We start from the raw sequence: 18,374 nt of genomic DNA on the forward strand, positions 1-18,374 counted from the left end.
GTAAATTTACTAGAAGTATGTTATTGTTATACATATTATATTATTATTATACATATTATACATATTATGATCTAATAGTTGGAATTTTGGAAGAATAACGTAACACAAGAAATCAGTTGTAATAAACAGGACTAAAGTCGTAGCAGAAGAAGTAATGTTACGAGAAATAAACATTTTACTGCACAAAAACAGAACCACGGGCCGCACGGTGGTGTAGTGGTTAGCATGTTGGCCACACAGGAGATCGGGAAGACCTGGGTTCAAATCTCCGTTGGGCATTTCTGTGTGGATTCCAAAATGTATAAATGTGAGTGTGAATGGGTGTTTGCCTATATGTGCCCTGCGATTGGCTGGTGACCAGTCCAGGGTGTACCCCGCCTCTCGCCCAAAGGCAGCTGGGATAGACTCCAGCATAGGCCTGCGACTGGATGGAAAACAGAACCATAACTTACATGAAAAAAGATCCACATTTTATGGGGAAGAAGTCATAACTTTGCGAGGAAAAATGTATATTTTTACAAAAAGATTGGAGAAAAAAAGTTTTAATTTTGCAAGATTAACATCATAATATGAGAAAAGTGTAATTTAATTTATGAGAAAAAAGTAGTAATATGAGAATGAAGTCGTAATTTACTCGAAGCGGTCACATTACTAATATGTTGTATTACGAGAATCCACTTGTAATGTGAGAAAGAAGAGTTGTCATTTTACGAGAAGAACGTTAGAAGTAAAAACTGGTCATGTTGAGAAAAACTTGAAACTTTACCAGAAGTGGGTATATTACGAGAAAAGAGGCAACATTTCAAAAAAGGGTATAAAAGCTGTTAGGTTCATGTTTGTATTTAGCGCCTCCTTGTGCTCGGAAATAGCAACAACGTCAGGGTGTATTTTCTTACGATTCTTTGAACGATTCCGTCAAATGAACAGATGGCTTTAACATGCTTAAAAAAATCACCGAATTTTGCAGTCGCCTGCATCCTGCTGAGCCGGGGTGTGACCTCACCTAAAAGTCACTCAGCAGCGCCCCCTGGGGAAGTCGGAAAAAAATGAAACCAGAAATCCGATACAGTTTCTCATGACAGGGTGCATGAGAAACCCTCAGGAAGCTGGAAATGCACATGATCATCTGCCGTTTTGCGTGGAGGGTTTGTTTAACAGTGAACTTTGAATCTTTGAAATCTTGATGAACAGAATTCAGTGAATTTTTAATGGTTGGCAAAAAGTGAAAAATAGCAGTTTAATCACATACAACAGGGATTCCAATGTGTGTATTTGAAGAACATATTTCATTCAGCATATTTTGGGGGGCAATTACATTCATCTCAGTTCAGCAATTAGCTTATTGATACATCAAATATGGACATTTTTTGCATTGATAGTTCCTGCAACATGTTCTACGTGTATAAAGCATCTTTACATTGTTTTATAGGGTACAAACATTTCAGAGAAAGTGGGCTATGTTTTCAACAAATATTTACATATATTTACATGCAGTTAGGTTACAGGGCATTCAGAATATTTCCTTTATTCAGTACATCACCATAATGTCATGGAAATACCACCAAATCTAATGTAGACCTTTTTTTCCTTTTTTATCAATAAAGACCAATGCTTCTGAGCCCCTGGAAAATGGAGGCGGTAATATATCGGTTGTTCTAAAGGCTAAACGAGAAGAAAAAAAAATACTTAATTTCACCAGAATAAAGTCATAATATTACGAAGAAGTCACAATTTTTGTAATTGTAATTTTGTAATTAACCAAAAACCAACACATTTCTGTGAAAAAAAAGTCATAAAATGACCAAAAATCCAATAACGTGGACATTTAGGAGAAAACAGTTGTAATTTTACCAGGATAACAAACACAGTTATTCACGCCTCAGACAAAATGCCACAATATTATTTTGAACAAAAAGGTCATAATGTTGAATATGAATATGGGGCAACATTACAATAGATGAAATCGCAATATCTGACAAAAACTGAGAAAAAAATAATTATCATTCAAGGAAAAAGTCATAATATTACAAGAAAAAAGTCTGAATTTCACAAGAATAAAAGTCATAATTTTACTAGAAAAAAAAGTCCAACTATTACGAGAAGAATAAAATTGAAAGACAAAAGGTCGTGAATTATGAGGGAAAAAAGCAATTTTAGGAAAATAGTTGTAATTTATGAGAAAAAGCCATTATTTTACTCATCAAGTCGTAATATTAGGTGAAATAAGTTACAATTTTATGAGAATAAAAACGTAATTCACTAGGAAAAAAAATAAACATTTCTGAGAAAAAAGTTAAAGATAGTAATATTTCGAGAATGAAATATAAATTTTACAGCAGCAAAGTCATAATATTATATGAAAAAGTCATCATTTTGAGCTCCTGTAATCCCTAAAAAAATAAAATTCAAATAAACACACACACCACTGAAATGAAAACTGAAAGTCGTGCATCATGACTTGGCTGCATTTCCAATCTACCCGACTGTATGCTGTGTATTAGGGGTGTAACGATTCCTGTAATGACAAAGTGGATTGGATTGGATTTTAATAATGATTCGATTCGTATCACGATTCGTGGTTGCTGATACGATTCAAGGACGATATTGGTTCATTTAGGACGACACGATCCGATTCAGTAACTTTAAAGCGACTCGGTAACTTTTTAGCCAAAAATTCAACCAGTGTGACTGTGAAACAATTACCTGGATACGGGACAGTGAGGTGAAGTTTCCTCTACTCCCGTTGTGTCTTTGTAAGGGAATCAGGTATATTAATAATGCTGACATACTTAAAAATAAATTATGAATGAGTACAAAAAATGAATAAAAATGCAATACAAAACCAGGATGAACAGAGGGTGGTATAGCTTGCCATGATTCATTATTTACTTTAAATAGTGCAATACAATCCTGCACTTTGCACCCAAAGGTGAGGGACATTATGCTAATTGCTCAGCAAATGAATGTGGTAGGGTATCTTCAATTAGGTGTTGAAACCATCTCACCTGTACAGGCTGATGGCAGCAGGGTTTTTTTGTGTGCTTAAAATCCTCCTGATCAGAGCAGCCATTTGAAAGAACACTGCAGCAACCAGCAAGAACACACAAATGACAGAAGTTTTGCAGAGCACATGTGTGTTTTGACCTGGATGTGCCGCGCTGGTGATGACGTCACTAAGCGTCAATGCTAGTGGACCAAAAACTACCGTCTACAGGCGTAGAAAACATCCTTACTTTGCATATCGTCCCCATAAATGTCACTTAAAAGGAGTTTCAAATAAAACCAGATGAGTTAAATATGAATACTGAGTAAAGTGAATGAACTGACCAAAAGAAGAAGCGGATCAACTGTATTTCACAGGTCAACTACAACTCCCATGACCACCACATTTCCGAGTGTCGATTCAATCAATTGATTACCTTTTAAACGTTTTTGGATCGATACATGTTGTCCGCAAAGGAAACTTGCTGAACACAGATGGATGTAGTTGGATCATATACTGTATAAATAATATAAATCGGTGAATGGATGTAGTGGATGAATCGTTACACCTCTACTGTATATACAGTATATGTATAAAAACACACAGCGTGCGTAGCTTATATATACTGTGTGCACCTCATTGCTTTTTGGAAGTCATGGCTTTCAAAAGGGTGTTTAGTCTGCTGAGAAATGTCGAAATATTGCCAAGCGAGTGCGCCTCACATGGTGGACAGCTGACCTGAAACAACAAAATTGGTGAGGTCCCATCACGAAAAATATCATGTGAAATGAAGACATGAATGAGTTATGAATGTGTAGACTGACATAGGACTCACAGATGCAGATGTTAATATTTCATCATGCAGCGTGTCATTGAAATTCAAGATGCAATGAACGTAAGTGTTTTCCACGTCCTCTTCATTGATGACCATCAGCAACTCCTTGATGTAACATTCCAGCGACAAAAGATGACACTTGGCCTGCAGGACGGACAAAGGAACACCACAGTTTGCGTTGTTGTAAAATAATGCAATTAAAACACAACTCACGTGATGACTTCAGTATAGCTCATCTGGCAACACCGGGCAGAGCAAGCACCTGGCGGTAATTTCAGATGCCAATCATGCTGAACATCAATATTGATCAACCGAAACAACATCAACCCACTACTGTATGTATTTAGACTTTCATTGCAAGAGAGACGATTGTTTTATTTGATAAAAGACCGGCCGAGACGTCAGCAACAAAGCTGCACAAGCATCTACAGGGTAGAGGTGAGTAAATTCACACAGTTAGCCAAAAAGACAATAGCATGCTATTGCTAGCAACGGCAACCCGCTGGTAAACGTCCTGATATGTGATCAATTACAATTGTTTGTTAGGCTTAAGTGACCCCCCCCAAACACACACACACACCACCACCCTTAAAAAATAGCCTATACTCTGAGTGCATGTTACTTGACTTGTACTAGCAATGTTACAACATTTTGAAATGTGTAAAATCAAGCCTGTAATTAATTCTGTATGATAAAACATGACTTGAACTTTAATTTGATACCTCATTCACTTCCCCAAATATGAAAGAAGATTTTGTACCAGAAAATACTGCCTTTGGTCCCCATTGCTTTAACATTGAGTCAAGACAAAAGCTGTAATCGACCCACAGAACTTGGCAAGTACAACCATACTTCTAAATACATCATAAAATCTGTTTTAAAAGTCAACAGAGTAGCCATTTAGATTTTTTGATCATCAAAGAAAGTCAAGTGTCATATTTTTCATGTATATGCCTCACACTGCAGTGCAGCAGCATGCTGTGTATTCCTTTTCACTCCCACACTAACCACAATGCAAACGCGACATGTACTATTTCCTGGAAAAAATATATCTTGCACAATTCAATTTTAATTAAATTTGATCTGCAGATAGAGATTAAAGTAAATTAATATCCCATACACATTGTATCTTGTCCTATAGCTCCGGTCCATGAATCTGAAAGGCTTAAAGTTGCAATTACTTTTCCAAACACTAATTTGGCTTGATGTGGTCCAACACTCAATATAAATCCGATACGAAATCGAAGATGAGGAAGTAATCTACCTAACAAACATGCATACGAATAAAAACACATATCATGTGAAAAAAATTGCATTTTTAAGGACGTCCGCACGGACTCACCTAACAGAGCGTGCGCGCTCAGTGTTAGATTTTTTCAGCGCTGAAATAAAGTTTTTGTAACATTGCTACGTGTACTTGAGTAGCTTTTTAGACATTTTTTGCGCACTTAGCATTTTGTCTATGGATTATGTAGACACCGCTTTGGAGGAACACCCGCATCATCTCGGACTGCTAGCCAGGAGGACCCAGCAGCCCGCAGAGCCGCGTACCACCTAGAGGGAGATGTGTGGTGCTACCGAAGATGGAAGCGCGGTTGCTGTGGTAGCCTGAAGACCACGCCGAAGGACTGTGACTCTGATTCTATCACTTATGGGTGTGTCCATTACTCGCAGAAGAGGAAGTGGATAAATATTGTAATGGTCGTTTCTGGTAAGTAGCTACTCAACAACAGTAATCGATCTGGGACAGCAAGCACTACACTGTCATAATTTACACCCTAAGCAACAAGTACTCAGTGGACATGGAATACATATTGAAGTGTGCTGAGAGACACAGCGATGTACTTTTACTTGTATTGAGTACTTCAGCAAAGTAAGTTAAAGTACTTTTTATGTCTTGAGTTCAACGTTTATCGTTTAACAACGATGTTCCAAGTCAAATTTTAACCCTCTTAACTGTCATATAAGGGTAAAAAGAAGTTAACCGTCAACTAAATCAATGGTTCTCCAACCACCTCGTTACCCTCGTTTTTGCTAGCTGTAACCGGCTTGTGGCGTATGGCGCGAGTTAAACGTTTTCATTAATGAATTCAATTTACGTGAATCTTTGGTTAACACATGTATTTTACAATACAATCATACATGTCTCTCATAATAATGAATTTCATTCTTTCTTAAATTGTTGTCTTTATTTACATCTCCTGTGTTCCAGAGTACCACTAGATGGGGCCCACCTACCACCTACCACCAATGGTAGTCTGAATCTAACCAAAACATACGCAAACTGAATACATTTTTTCCATAAGAAATAATGTAAATCCAATTAATTACTTCCATCGTGTTAACAGACAACACATTTTATAGTGTTAGAAGTATAGGTTGACATGCAGTAAAAGATTCCAAACGCATAGAAATACATATATGTAAATGATGACTGGGATAAATGAACATTTAAGGTTCACGAGAATCAAGTGGTGTCCCAATTCTCCTTAAATCAAGGGAAAGGGTAAGTGCTAAGGGGTAAGCCCGAGAAACCAAGTGTGGTCGGGGACCTGACTTGCAATGAAGGGGTAGGCCGACTCCACTGGAATACCACGCTCCAGCGGCAGAGCTGCCATCTACTGATGTGCAATTAATAGGCCTGTCACGATAATCGATAAATCGTTTAATCAAACGATTAAAAAAACAAAAAAAATGAAGTCTACTTTTGCCGGCCTCGATAAAATGACATGTCCATGCACGCGTGTTTGTTTTCCTTGGCCCTTCCTCGGCTCTCTTTACCACACAGGCTGGATGACAAGAGGGTTCACTCTGCATCTGTCTGTGTGCGTTGGTGCTACAGGGGAAAGAACGGGGAGAGTGAACCCTCCTCTCACATTCAACCTCTTTGTCCCAGTACATGGAGGCCTAGCTACTAGTGAGTGGATACTAGTGATGGAAATTTCGGCTCTTTTTAGAGAGATGATTCTTTTGGCTCCTTTGACTAAAAAGAGCTGGCTTCCAAGTAGCTCCTCAGGTTTTTTTGTTGTCTTAAATGAATTTTTTACTAAATTATGTGTCAAACATACAGTACATAATGTCAAACGTTGATTGATTTAAATCCCCAATGAACAGCTCCAAACAATATATTAGAAAATACAGGACCCATTGCAATCGACAAGACAATCGAACAACCAAACATAAATGAAAAAGTGCAAAAGAAAAAGCAGCATCCAGGTAACAGTTGTGTCTTTACTCTCAAAAGCACGGTGTCAGCATTTGCCGATACTTGCTTAATAACGCTGATCACCTCCGCCCCCCTACTAGCAGCATCCAGCTTGTAGCAAACATCTCCCACCCACCTTTCGTAGGTGTGCCAAAGCCAAAACACGTCTTATGGGCGCCACACACGGGAGGCGACAAACACCTGGTATTGGCAAAACTCATCGCCAAAGTGTAGCCTGTACACGGGCGGTGACGAGCGGCTGTGAGCAGCCACATCGGTGAGTGACGCGCTTACATCCAGAGCGAATTGTACGAGGCTCACGCGGTTTTGATTGGTTGTCAGGTGTCGAGGGAATTTGCGGTATCAAAGTAGTGACACTGCTAATGGGACCAACAGGTAGAGGAAGAAGGTGGGGAGAGAGTGTAAAGGAGAAATGCAAAGCTAAATTGTGCAACCCCGGACAGAGCATGTGATTAAAGTTTATGAAGAGTTAATAGGCCTGCTTAATTCTACACCACCCACAGAACACTACCTCTTTTAGAAGAGTCTAACCACGACGATTTGTCCTTTTTTCAATAACTCCTCCTCCTCCACCATAACGACGTATGCTCGACCACTCCTCTTCAAAGGTAAATAACATTTATCATTACTTATTATATCATTTTTATTATTATTGTTTTTTTTTCATTATCCTCGTTTAATATTACTACTGCATCCAAACTCATATTTACATACATACACATATACTGTATATGGGCCGCACGGTGATCTAGTGGTTAGCACGTTGGCCAATACAGTAACAGCTTGGAGATCGAGAAGACCTGGGTTCGATTCTCCCCTGTGGAGTTTGCATGTTCCCCCCGTGAGCACGTGGGTTTTCTCTGGGCACTCCGGCTTCCTCCCACATTCCCAAAAACATGCAGGTGAGGTTAATTGGCGACTCTAAATTGTCCATAGGTATGAATGTGAGTGTGAATGGTTGTTTGTCTATATGTGCCCTGCCATTGGCTGGCGACCAGTCCAGGGTGTACCCCGCCTGTCGCCCGAAGTCAGCTGGGATAGGCTCGAGCATGCCCCCGTGACCCTAATGAGGATGAAGCGGTATAGAAAATGGATGGATGGACATACACTGTATATGTATACACGTACATGTAGTACCTATATCATTGGTAATATTACCTTTTGTTGGACTTACGAACAAATCGACTTGCAAAAGGTCGTCTGGAACCAATTGTGTTCGTAAGTTGGGCACCTAGTGTATTCTTTTTTAAAAATGTCAAATAGCTCCAAATCTGACAAGGCAACTATTAATCCATGTTTCCCGGTGACAGCGTGCTGATCAGCAGCCTGTCCGCTCATTGGTCGATCAATGAAACTCCCGTCGATTGGTCCTTGTTTGGCTTCTAATCAGTTATGAATAGAAATGTAACAAAAATGAGCAGCTCCTGGCCATTTTCATTTTGTAAAAGTAGCTCTCACAAGAAGAAACGTTGACCCCTAATATAGCCAATAGTACATTCAAAAATCTATACACAAAATCTATGTGATTGGTATCAGTATATCGGCCGATTTCACTCGTGGATGATCGGTATTGGCAGCATACTACCCTGATTGGAGCATCCCGATCGACAATAATTTGTAGGACAATTATCGTCCAGCAAAATTTGTTATCATGAAACAAATTATTCACACATTATTCTAGTACGGCAAAAAAAAAAGCATGTTCCCTAAGGTCACACGCGCCCCCCCGGCATCGCACTGCCCCACTATTCGAGGAGGACTGCTTTAATATGTCATCTTTCACTCCGTAAAGTTGTGGAATTAGCACTTATGACATGCATTTTCTTACAGGCAATTCCTACTGTCTATAAAACGTTTGCAACATTTATTTTGTGATGTATTAAACTACACTATGTGAATGCACACTATTTTCGTGTAGGTGCTAAAACCAATGCACAGAGTGAACTCTCTTCCTGCCTGTTTGGAGGCGAAAGACAAGCAAAACAGACACGCGGCACCAAACTTAGGGGAATCTGGACCACTAGCAAAGGTTACACAGGCTAGGGAGCACTGTGTCACCAATAAAAATGACCAAAGTTAGCGTCTTGTCGTGATTGAGCTCATTTATTTATCAGTGGTGCATGGTTAAAGCTAACCACTCCAGTGCCCCTACTGAATCACTCAGCACTATGATGCACCCCCTGCTGGCGTAAACATGTCATTACACTGTCAAAATCAAATACAGTACATAGAAAATAAGGTTCAATTATTAACAACAATTGTGTGGGGGTGCCTGTTTAATTTACAGTCCTGCATGTAGCATTCCCAGCCTGCTACACATGCACATGGCAATATATGGAGGCGGGCAAAATTATCCAGTTCATTTTCATTATTTATTGATTAGCACGAGACATATCATTTCTGAATGAGAAATGGACTTGTGAGTGTACTATTTCTTAGCATACAGTATCTACATTGGATTGGTTTTAGTGTTTACAAAATGTAAAAACATCAAAATGGCCCCTACATCCTTTGATTTTTCAGTATATGGCCGTTTTGGTAATACATAGCCTTGCCAGATACGTAATAATAAAAAATGTATTTGTTTTTGTCCAAAATGCACTTTAATACTTTTCACAACTTACGTGAATGTCATTCATCGACGGAGCGTACAACATCGCATCGGACTTCTGTAAGAGCAAAGGTTTTACAGTTTGAATGCAACACATACTAGCTTCCCTGAGTAGCTTTCCTCATAAGCTCTTTAAAACCAAAATGGTTCGGATACCTTTTTCTCACCTTAATGGAGGGTCTCAGATTGCTCACGCAATGCTGCACGTCTGCGGATTGGCTCACGGTAAGCGCACACGACGCTGTAGTTAAGATGCTGCAGGAAAATAAAGAATGATTAATATAAACATTCCTCATTTGTTTATGTTGTTTGATAAATAAAAATAAGTATGCTGGTGTTTTAAGGACAGTGGAAACAGTCTGAATTAGACCACAAAGCTCAAGGAAACTATGGTTCCAAAGTCCTACTTCAGCAAATCTCACAAGACTTGAGTTCAGTGAGCATCTAAAGCGGTGGTGTCTTCCTTTTGTTGGTCAGCGGAATATCTTTTTTTACAATAACGCACAATAAAAAAAAATGATCTGCATCAGAATATTACAAAGGACGATAAGGGTCACACTGTAAGGAAAAGAATTAAAAAGCTATAAGGGGAAAAAATCTGTTTGCTGTGTAAAAAAAAAATTCAAGAATGTTCAAGAATAATTTAAATAAAATTTCAAATGAAACAACTTTTAGCAGTTTGTCACCTACTTGACAAAAAGCAATCTATCGTATATTATATATTTATATATGTATAATATTTTGTATATTACAAAAAAAGTAAAATTGCTGAAAAAAAAATCTTTTGGCCTGTATACTATTTATATCGTATTTGTATACTAAAGAAATGTATTCATTCCAGTTTTAGATGTAAAAAAATATAGTATTGGCCTCTATTGTGTAAGTAGTCAACCACATTTAACGACTTTGCATATCTTGATCTACATTGGATTGGGGTTAGCGTGGTTTATAAATACTTTCATTTTTTCTTTATTATTATTTTTTAAACTTCTGGTTTACTTCTTTGGCTTTTTTTTAGGGTACCGGTGATGTGGGGAAAAAATGTGATACCAAGCACAGAGCTAAAAATGAAATTCATTGAAATGGAGGAAAAGCGGTCCTGTACTGGCTGCTCAGTACAAAATGGCTCAGTCGACAACAATAATTACGTTTTTGTCCTTTTTTTGCATGTGTCTGTCAGTGTAACTTTTATTGCTTTTACTATTAACAGTGATTAAGTCATTTTTACACTACAGTTAAATATGTTTAAAACAGCGCAATTAAAGGCTGAATTATTCTACAGCGAGGTCATTTATAGCTCTCCGGCCGGGGGTGAGTGCTTAACGTGCCAGTCTCCACTGAATCACGAGGGACAGTGTTTTCCTGAGCAACCACAGCTCTCTTATCTCTTTGACTAGCAAGCTTCCAGTGTAGTGGTAAACAACGGCGACTGGCGACATCCATTAAAAAACAACCACAACAACCTGTGTTGTTCTATTTCCATTCTTTCTACAGGGAAAAGTTATGTCTTTTGGATTTAGAATAGAGTGAACATGCACCAGTGCTCCACTGCATATCGGAATTTTCTCTTCATTTTTAACAACTAGGGATGAGCCACGAGTATCCGTTACGGATAGTGCATTTTTGCCGAGTAAGAGCATAAAACGAGTACAGCTCGTTATCAGTAATTGTGATGAAGGAAAATCCTCATTGGGTAACTACTTGTGTATTCAAGCTTCACACTCTGTGATTGGCCAGTCACACACAGTGCACAGTGACCGCCCCTCCCTAGACAGACGCCCTACAGCCAGAGAGGAGTTTGCGGTGCGTTTGACAAGACAGAGGTGAAAACGGCTCATGTCGCATTGGTCACTGCCTCCATTCCGGACAGGGTTTTTTTTAGGTTTTCCCCAGCCCAGCTCATATCATATCTAGAGTTACTTGGTAAACTCGTTTCGTTACGTACGTGGTGCATTTGACAAGACAGAGCTGTAAACGGCTCATGTTGTGTCGGTCACTGCGGGTGGGTTGTTTTTTTTCTGTCTGCTTGCTTCTAATTTGGCTGGTGATATAAAGTCAGTTGGGAAAAATGCGCTCGTACTACTGAACGCAGCGCTTTTGAGAAAACTACGATGAACAAGCCTGACAGATTATTTCCCTGTTTGCCTTCACTGGATGTTTGCATGAATCACCAACTTGACACAGATAATTAAAAAATAATGGAATAATAAAGTCTTACTGATCACTAACACACACACACAGACAGTACACATATAGCTGAATAACAAACAATAAATATAGCAACTTCTGATCAATCCATGTCAATTTCAGGCTTAAAATAATGTACTGATTTAAGCCACACACATTTCCGGTTAAACCATGCCCACTTCCGGTGTATGTCCCGCCTACTCAGAGTACAGATATGGATACTGATCATTTAGAGGGGTGACCAGATACAGGTACAGATACGGATGGTGGTGTACTCGCTCATCCCTAGTGACAACTATCTAGCTAGCTAGCTGTGGTCACATGTAACAGACAAAAACTTTTTTTCAGTCATGTATTTGCGCTTGTCATTTCCCTTTATAAGCCCTACTTCATTTATGCTTGTTTGGATTGAGAGTCAAAAGTGATCCTGGACAATGTAGTCATACCTCAGCACAAACACACAAAGCCACACCTGAGTTGTGTGTCTGTCACTGCACAGGTGAGGCCTGAGTCGCCGCTGGGTGACTGACTGCAAAGAACACAGACGGGTTAGTGCACATCCTCGCATATCACATTTGGTTATGCACAGGTACACAGTTGCTCAGGCAAAAACTTGCCGGTTGACAATGATCGATATCTTATTGTTGGCCATTAAAGTTACTGTGCACAAACGCCGTGTTTTCTTCATCTCCATCTACTTGGCATGCTTCTGTGCAGATGGCATGCAGGTATACAGTACCAGCTGCAACCAAAATAATAAACATATTGTTAGATGAATAGCTGTCTGACAAGGAAGCATTGTTATGTTTGGAGCCAGATTGAAGGGGCGGAGCTATGGGTGGGAATGGCAAGTGTGACATTTTTATTATTGTAGTACGGGTTTGCAGCAAGCTGATTAATTAGCTTTGATTGGGTTTAATGTTGTATGACTCAGTATGCTGCCGTATTAAAGATGACCAGACCAATTTTGTAACTAGTGCCTTAAGGCAGGGGTGTCCAAACTTTTTCAACCGATGGCCACATACTGAAAAATCAAAGGATGCAGGGAGGCCACTTGGATATTTTTATTTATATATATATTTTTTTAATTCTGTATAACAGCTAGAAAACGTTACTGTATACTCCTGATCAAAGCTTTAAAAATTGCAATAAATTACATTTTGCACTGTTGGATCTTAAGGACGTTCTAAGTAGAGCTTCAAAATGCAAGAAGAAGAAATGGGAGTTTTTGAGTAAGCAATTTATTGCAAAGTGATTAAAGTGAAATAGGCTGTTTATCAGCTGATCAAAAGTTTTGTCTTAATGGCGGGCTGCGAGAGGCCTTGCATGCAGCTTATGCATGCAGCAGTCGGACTGCGTTCAGAGAGAGAAACATCAGAGAATGACAGTGAATCCACAATTTTGCCAACATTTTGAAGTTTAAAGGTTGTGGGTCTTAAAATTTGATCAGCTGATAAACAGCCTATTTCACTTTAATCACTTTGCAATAAATTGCTTACTCAAAAACTCTCATTTCTTATTTTTGCATTTTGAAGCTCTATTTAGAACCTCTTTAAGATCCATCCATCTTCTATGCCGCTTATCCTCACTAGGCTCCAGCATAGCCTATCCCAGCTGACTTCGAGCGCGAGGCGGGGTACACCCTGGACTGGTCGCCTGTCAATCACAGGACTCATATAGACAAACAAACATTCATACTCACATTTATACATTTTGGAATGTGGGAGGAAACCGGAGTACATACCGGAGAAAACCCACGCAAGCACGGGGAGAACATGCAAACTCCACACAGAAATGCCCAACGGAGATTCGAATCCAGATCTTCCAGATTTCCTGACTGTGTGGCCCACATGCTAAACACTAGGCCACTGTGCGGCACTCCTTAACATCCAACAGTGCAAATGCAAATTGCAATTTTTCTTAAAATTCTGACCAGGAGTGTAGACAATGTTTTGTCTTATTAGTTATTGGTATCACCATTTCAGCTTTCTTCTTTGCATTGTTTCTTTTTGCTCTATTTTTCAATATTTGCTTGTGTCTTTGCTTTACTTGTTTACATTTCTTTTTACAGTGTGTTGTGGGCCAATACAAATCAAAGTGCTAAGGCACAAATGGCCCAGGGGCTGCACTTTGGACACCTTCCTTAAGGAATTACCTGTAGTTTATTTATTATAAAGCATTATTAAAAGGGGATGTCAGAACTTGTATTAGATGTCCTAATTAGATTGTGGACAAAGTCACATGACATGTTGGTGAGCGACTAAAGTGTCATTTGCTTTCCTAGGACCTGGGAATTTTAATTTTATTGTGGCATTATAGCAGCATGTTGAGTACAAGATGGCTAAAGTGACAATAACTATTTGCTAACTATAACCGGACTATAATAATGGTGAAATGTCACTTAAAACATTGCCTGCATGGTTAGTAAAGGTTTTATGATGGCCACAGTTTGACCCTGGGACTGATTAATGCTGTTTCCATTACATACAGGATACATAACATCATGAAAATTCACTTTTGCGTAATGGGGTGGTTTTAAGTACTTTTCACCCAGTCACATTGTGCAGTGACAAGTTGCAGAGGCGTCAGGACACAAGTGGACTGTTGCCATTCATTACATGTGGGACCCTGTCAAGCATGAGGGCTGACGTCACAGCAGGAAAGGGAGGGGTGGGCGACGCTAGTGGTCGTCACCAACTGAAAGTGAAACTAAACCTTGACTTTTGTGTGCCTGTTAAACACACAGAATGACCGGAAATAGCTCCGCGCGCACATGTATGTACAATGTATGTGCAGTACACACACCTTCCATTACGCACAAATTATGCTGGTACAGCAGGTCAGTCTTCCCAATAAATGTTGAACCGCTTTTCCACGCAATGGCCGCACACACACACACACACACACACACACACACAAAGAGAGATTACAAATAAAACAGATCTTACAGCTCGACAACGAATGCGCTGGACGAGGACGACCGGGCGCGCCGTCATGAAGCCGCCGGTCACTGTCCCATTTCAGTGCGGAGGATGACGCTCGGTGACCGTCCTAGTTTAAAAAAAAAATAAAAAAACGCACCGTGCAAATAGCTCCCACAGGAAGCACACACGCCACACACACACACACACGCCCTTCTTGACGTGGACGTATCCCTCGCTGTCTGATACGTCAAATCATTTAAATCCCCCACTGGGTCTCTTGCACATAAACTTAATACTTGCATAAAAAAGCCCTAAGCCCACAACGTTGACAATAAAAACTGAGCATTATCTTTGTAAAAGCTGATATAAAAAATATTTGTGTTAGAGCTCACATGACTGTATAAACAGTATGTTAGTGTCAGCAAACTCGTATACTAAATAGAATAGCTTCTTTTTTTCTGACTGCAGGGCAGGAGACAGTCTAGACATGTCTTGACATGCAAAACACCGTCTAATATACCAAAAATACTCAATAAAAATGAAACACAACTTTTATACTCCAGAACCGCCACACACAAATATATTTATTCAGATCAGATGAAGCCATTCGAAACTTGAAACGGACTGCAAGTGTACCCTCCACCCCCAAACACAGGACAAAAGCGTAGTTATGCAAACGTTATCAGGACTTTATCAGGTGCAAAGACTATACTCCAGGTAATCACTCTGCTGACGTGAAAACGCCATTGAAGAAACTTGTTTTTGCAGACAGCAGGTCTCTATAATAGCTATATAATACATAATAGATATGTAATAGCTATAACAAAGCATAGTTTGTTCTTCTAGCAAATCAGTCTGACATGAATGTATATTAGCAAAAATGTTATAGTGTTGAAATCAATTGGCCTAATGGTAAAATAGAAGATTTCCATTGCAGTAATCCCTCATTTATCATGGTTAATAGGGTCCAGACCTGACGGCGTTAGGTGAAGTAGGATTCCTGTCATGGTCTGTGTACTGCTTTGCTGCCCTCTTGTGTTTTTTTATTGCAGTACACGTTGGAGACCACAGGTGGCCCAATCACGCACACCTGTCCTAATCAGTGAGGGCCTTCTTAATCTGCTATCAAGCATGAACCCGTCGCCAGATTGTTACCAACCTCGTGCCAACTACCTGCTCTCCTTAGCACTTAGTCTCTAGTGTTGTTTCTAGTCTTTTCTGCTTTTTGCCTCATTATTTCCTGCAGTGGTAAGTGTACCTTATAATTTCCTGCTTGACGACTCAGCAGTGATTTTTTGTTGTATGTTCCTGCCTATGTTTTTTGTGCAGCGTTTTCTGTTCTAGCCTTTTTCCCCGTGTAGCATCCGGGTCACTTTCTGTTGAAACTTTACCTTTTTGCTTTGTTGTACCTTTTTACATTTTTCCCACATTGTGGTCACCCTTTGTTAAATAAATTATTTATAAGGACTTATTCGACTCTGCATAGTGATTCCAATACCCGGCATTGCCGAGAACGTAACAATTCCTTCTTTATAAATGGAATTTTTTTATAGTTATAGCATAGAAAACCTGTTTATGATCTTCTGAATACGTATTATACAATAAAATGGTCTTTTCACTTGTCATGCATATTATAAGAATGGATTCATTCACAATTTGTGATCATGTATCAATAATACGAAAAAATAAAGCCTTACGTGTGTAACATTATACGAATAAGGACATATTACAACCTCAATATGTTTCAACAATAAAGTTGTGATATTACGAAGAAAGTCGCAAATATATTTCAAGAAAAAAAAACTTGTAATGCGTAATTTTCCGACAAAAAATATGAGAAACATTTAACTTTACTAGAGTAAAATTGTAAGTTATGACAAAAATTTGAAAGGAATTTTTGAGAATAAAGTCGTAACGCTACCAGGAAGTCTTATTTTGCAAGACATTGAAGAAAATGGTTGTAATTTCACAGAAATGACAAATACGAGAAAACAGTTGCCGTTTTATGAGAATGAAGTATATTATGAGGAAAAAAAATTGAAGTATGATAATAGTCGTACCTCGTTTTCGCGGTTAATTGGTTCCAGACCTGACCTCGATAAATTTCCACTATATGTGAATAAATGGAATATTCACATTGTTAGTGTCATGGGTAGGCACACGGCCGATAACCAGATTCCAAGATGCAGAGAAGACACCGGTGTAGAAATACAAAGTTTTATTACAAAAATGTAAATAACAGTCCAAAACATAAACCCGGGGAAACTACAGTAACTAAAGGCGCTGCACAACTAACAGGCAGGGAAACAGAAAAAAACAAAAATATAACTAAGGTAACTGCTGAAAAACTAGCAGAATAAGATAACAAAATTCACTGCCACGGAAAAATACGCAGGAGCAAAAACGTGAAGAGAACAAAAATACACTGTTGCAAAAAGGCAGACAGAAACTGAACTTGAGGTACTTACAAAACGTGGGCGAGGCCAGAAGCATGGAAAGGTATACAAGACAAAACACGAACATGGAAAGACAATCCAGCAATGACTGAACATAGAAGCGGAGCTTAAATAGTCGTAGATTGTAGAACAGGTGTGTCTGAGCTCCTCCCCTAGGTGGGCAGGTGCGCTGCAACAAAAACCATTAGATGGCAGCAGAGCAGCACCCCAACTCATGACAGTTACAGCATAGAAAACCTGTTTATGACTTTGTAAATACGGTTTTACAACTGTACAGTCATAACATGCACTCCTGTGTTGCCATTGCTATTTGTCCAACAAATGTGGCGATGTTATTAAACCCCAATAAGTCAGATTGTGTCATGAGTTAGTGTGCTGCTCTGCTGCCACCTCACGTTCATTCTGTTGCAGCACACCTAACAACCAGGGGAGGAGCTCAGGGACACCTGCCAGCAATTAACATTGGACTACTTAAGCCATGTGGCAGCTACCATAAGAGCGTCTTCCCTTGCACACCTGATTCCCTTGCCTACCTGTTGTCTTGTACCTTTTTCCTAGTTCTGGTCATATCCTGTTCTTACTGTGAGTAGACGTGTATTTTCATGTTTTCCTGCTTGTGCAGTGATTTCCCTCGCTGTGATTTTTTTGTTACCTTGTCTCTAGTAGCTTTTCCTTTGACCGTTTTTGGTGATAGCGATTTTCTGTTTAGCTGTTTAAACCTTTTTCTCCTGCTACCCGTGTACGCAGTGTTTTTTGTTATTTAGTTCTTCTTCTTCCCGCAGCTTTTTGTGTTAGTATGTTTCTATGGACATTTCTGTTTTGCTTTTTGTGGACTTTAATAAACCTTTTTTGTTACACGGAAGTATTGCTGTCCTGTCTGCTATTGGGATCCAGCTCGAACACACGCCACCTCGTGACAGATTGACTTGAAATTTCTCACAAAGCTCAACGCACTGTACACAACACTTTAACTGTAGGATGTTTAGTCAAATAACAGCAAAATTTGGAACACACGCCACCTCGTGACAGCACGTCCTGGCCATAAAATGGATCTTGCAGACTTGGATCATTTCCGGTCAGCACTCGCGCACCAGGGACAATTAGTTGGTGACCACGAGAAGTCCCTGAGGAATATCATGGAGGCTATTAACA

At 39.4% G+C, this 18,374-nt stretch overlaps 1 protein-coding gene across 3 annotated transcripts; it reads right to left on the reverse strand.

The window, feature by feature from the left end:
* Window positions 1-923: 923 nt before the first annotated feature.
* Window positions 924-14,944, reverse strand: LOC129183335 (interleukin-15-like). Of its 3 annotated transcripts, none has more exons than XM_054780452.1 (6): window positions 14,791-14,944; window positions 12,289-12,371; window positions 9,823-9,910; window positions 9,669-9,713; window positions 3,819-3,962; window positions 924-3,716 (listed from the first exon to the last, which is right to left on the reverse strand). In XM_054780452.1, exons 1-6 carry the CDS (start codon window positions 14,836-14,838, stop codon window positions 3,702-3,704), a joined length of 423 nt encoding a protein of 140 aa, XP_054636427.1. In that variant the 5' UTR covers window positions 14,839-14,944; the 3' UTR covers window positions 924-3,701. The 3 variants fall into 3 exon arrangements, with proteins under 3 accessions (XP_054636427.1, XP_054636426.1, XP_054636425.1); XM_054780451.1 differs by having other exon boundaries at window positions 924-3,721; window positions 3,808-3,962; XM_054780450.1 differs by having other exon boundaries at window positions 932-3,721.
* Window positions 14,945-18,374: the final 3,430 nt, after the last annotated feature.

Source organism: Dunckerocampus dactyliophorus, chromosome 6, assembly GCF_027744805.1.
Source record: "Dunckerocampus dactyliophorus isolate RoL2022-P2 chromosome 6, RoL_Ddac_1.1, whole genome shotgun sequence".
Lineage (NCBI taxonomy): Eukaryota > Metazoa > Chordata > Actinopteri > Syngnathiformes > Syngnathidae > Dunckerocampus > Dunckerocampus dactyliophorus.

What these genes read in the sequence shown, in the direction of transcription:
- LOC129183335 (XM_054780450.1), bottom strand. Translation starts at nt 14,838, where the DNA reads ATGACGGCGCGCCCGGTCGTCCTCGTCCAGCGCATTCGTTGTCGAGCT. An exon ending in CTTTGTGTGTTTGTGCTGAG is followed by an intron (nt 9,911 to 12,288) that starts GTATGACTACAT and finishes ATTTTCCTGCAG; the next exon opens with CATCTTAACTACAGCGTCGT. An exon ending in ATCTGAGACCCTCCATTAAG is followed by an intron (nt 9,714 to 9,822) that starts GTGAGAAAAAGG and finishes TTGCTCTTACAG; the next exon opens with AAGTCCGATGCGATGTTGTA.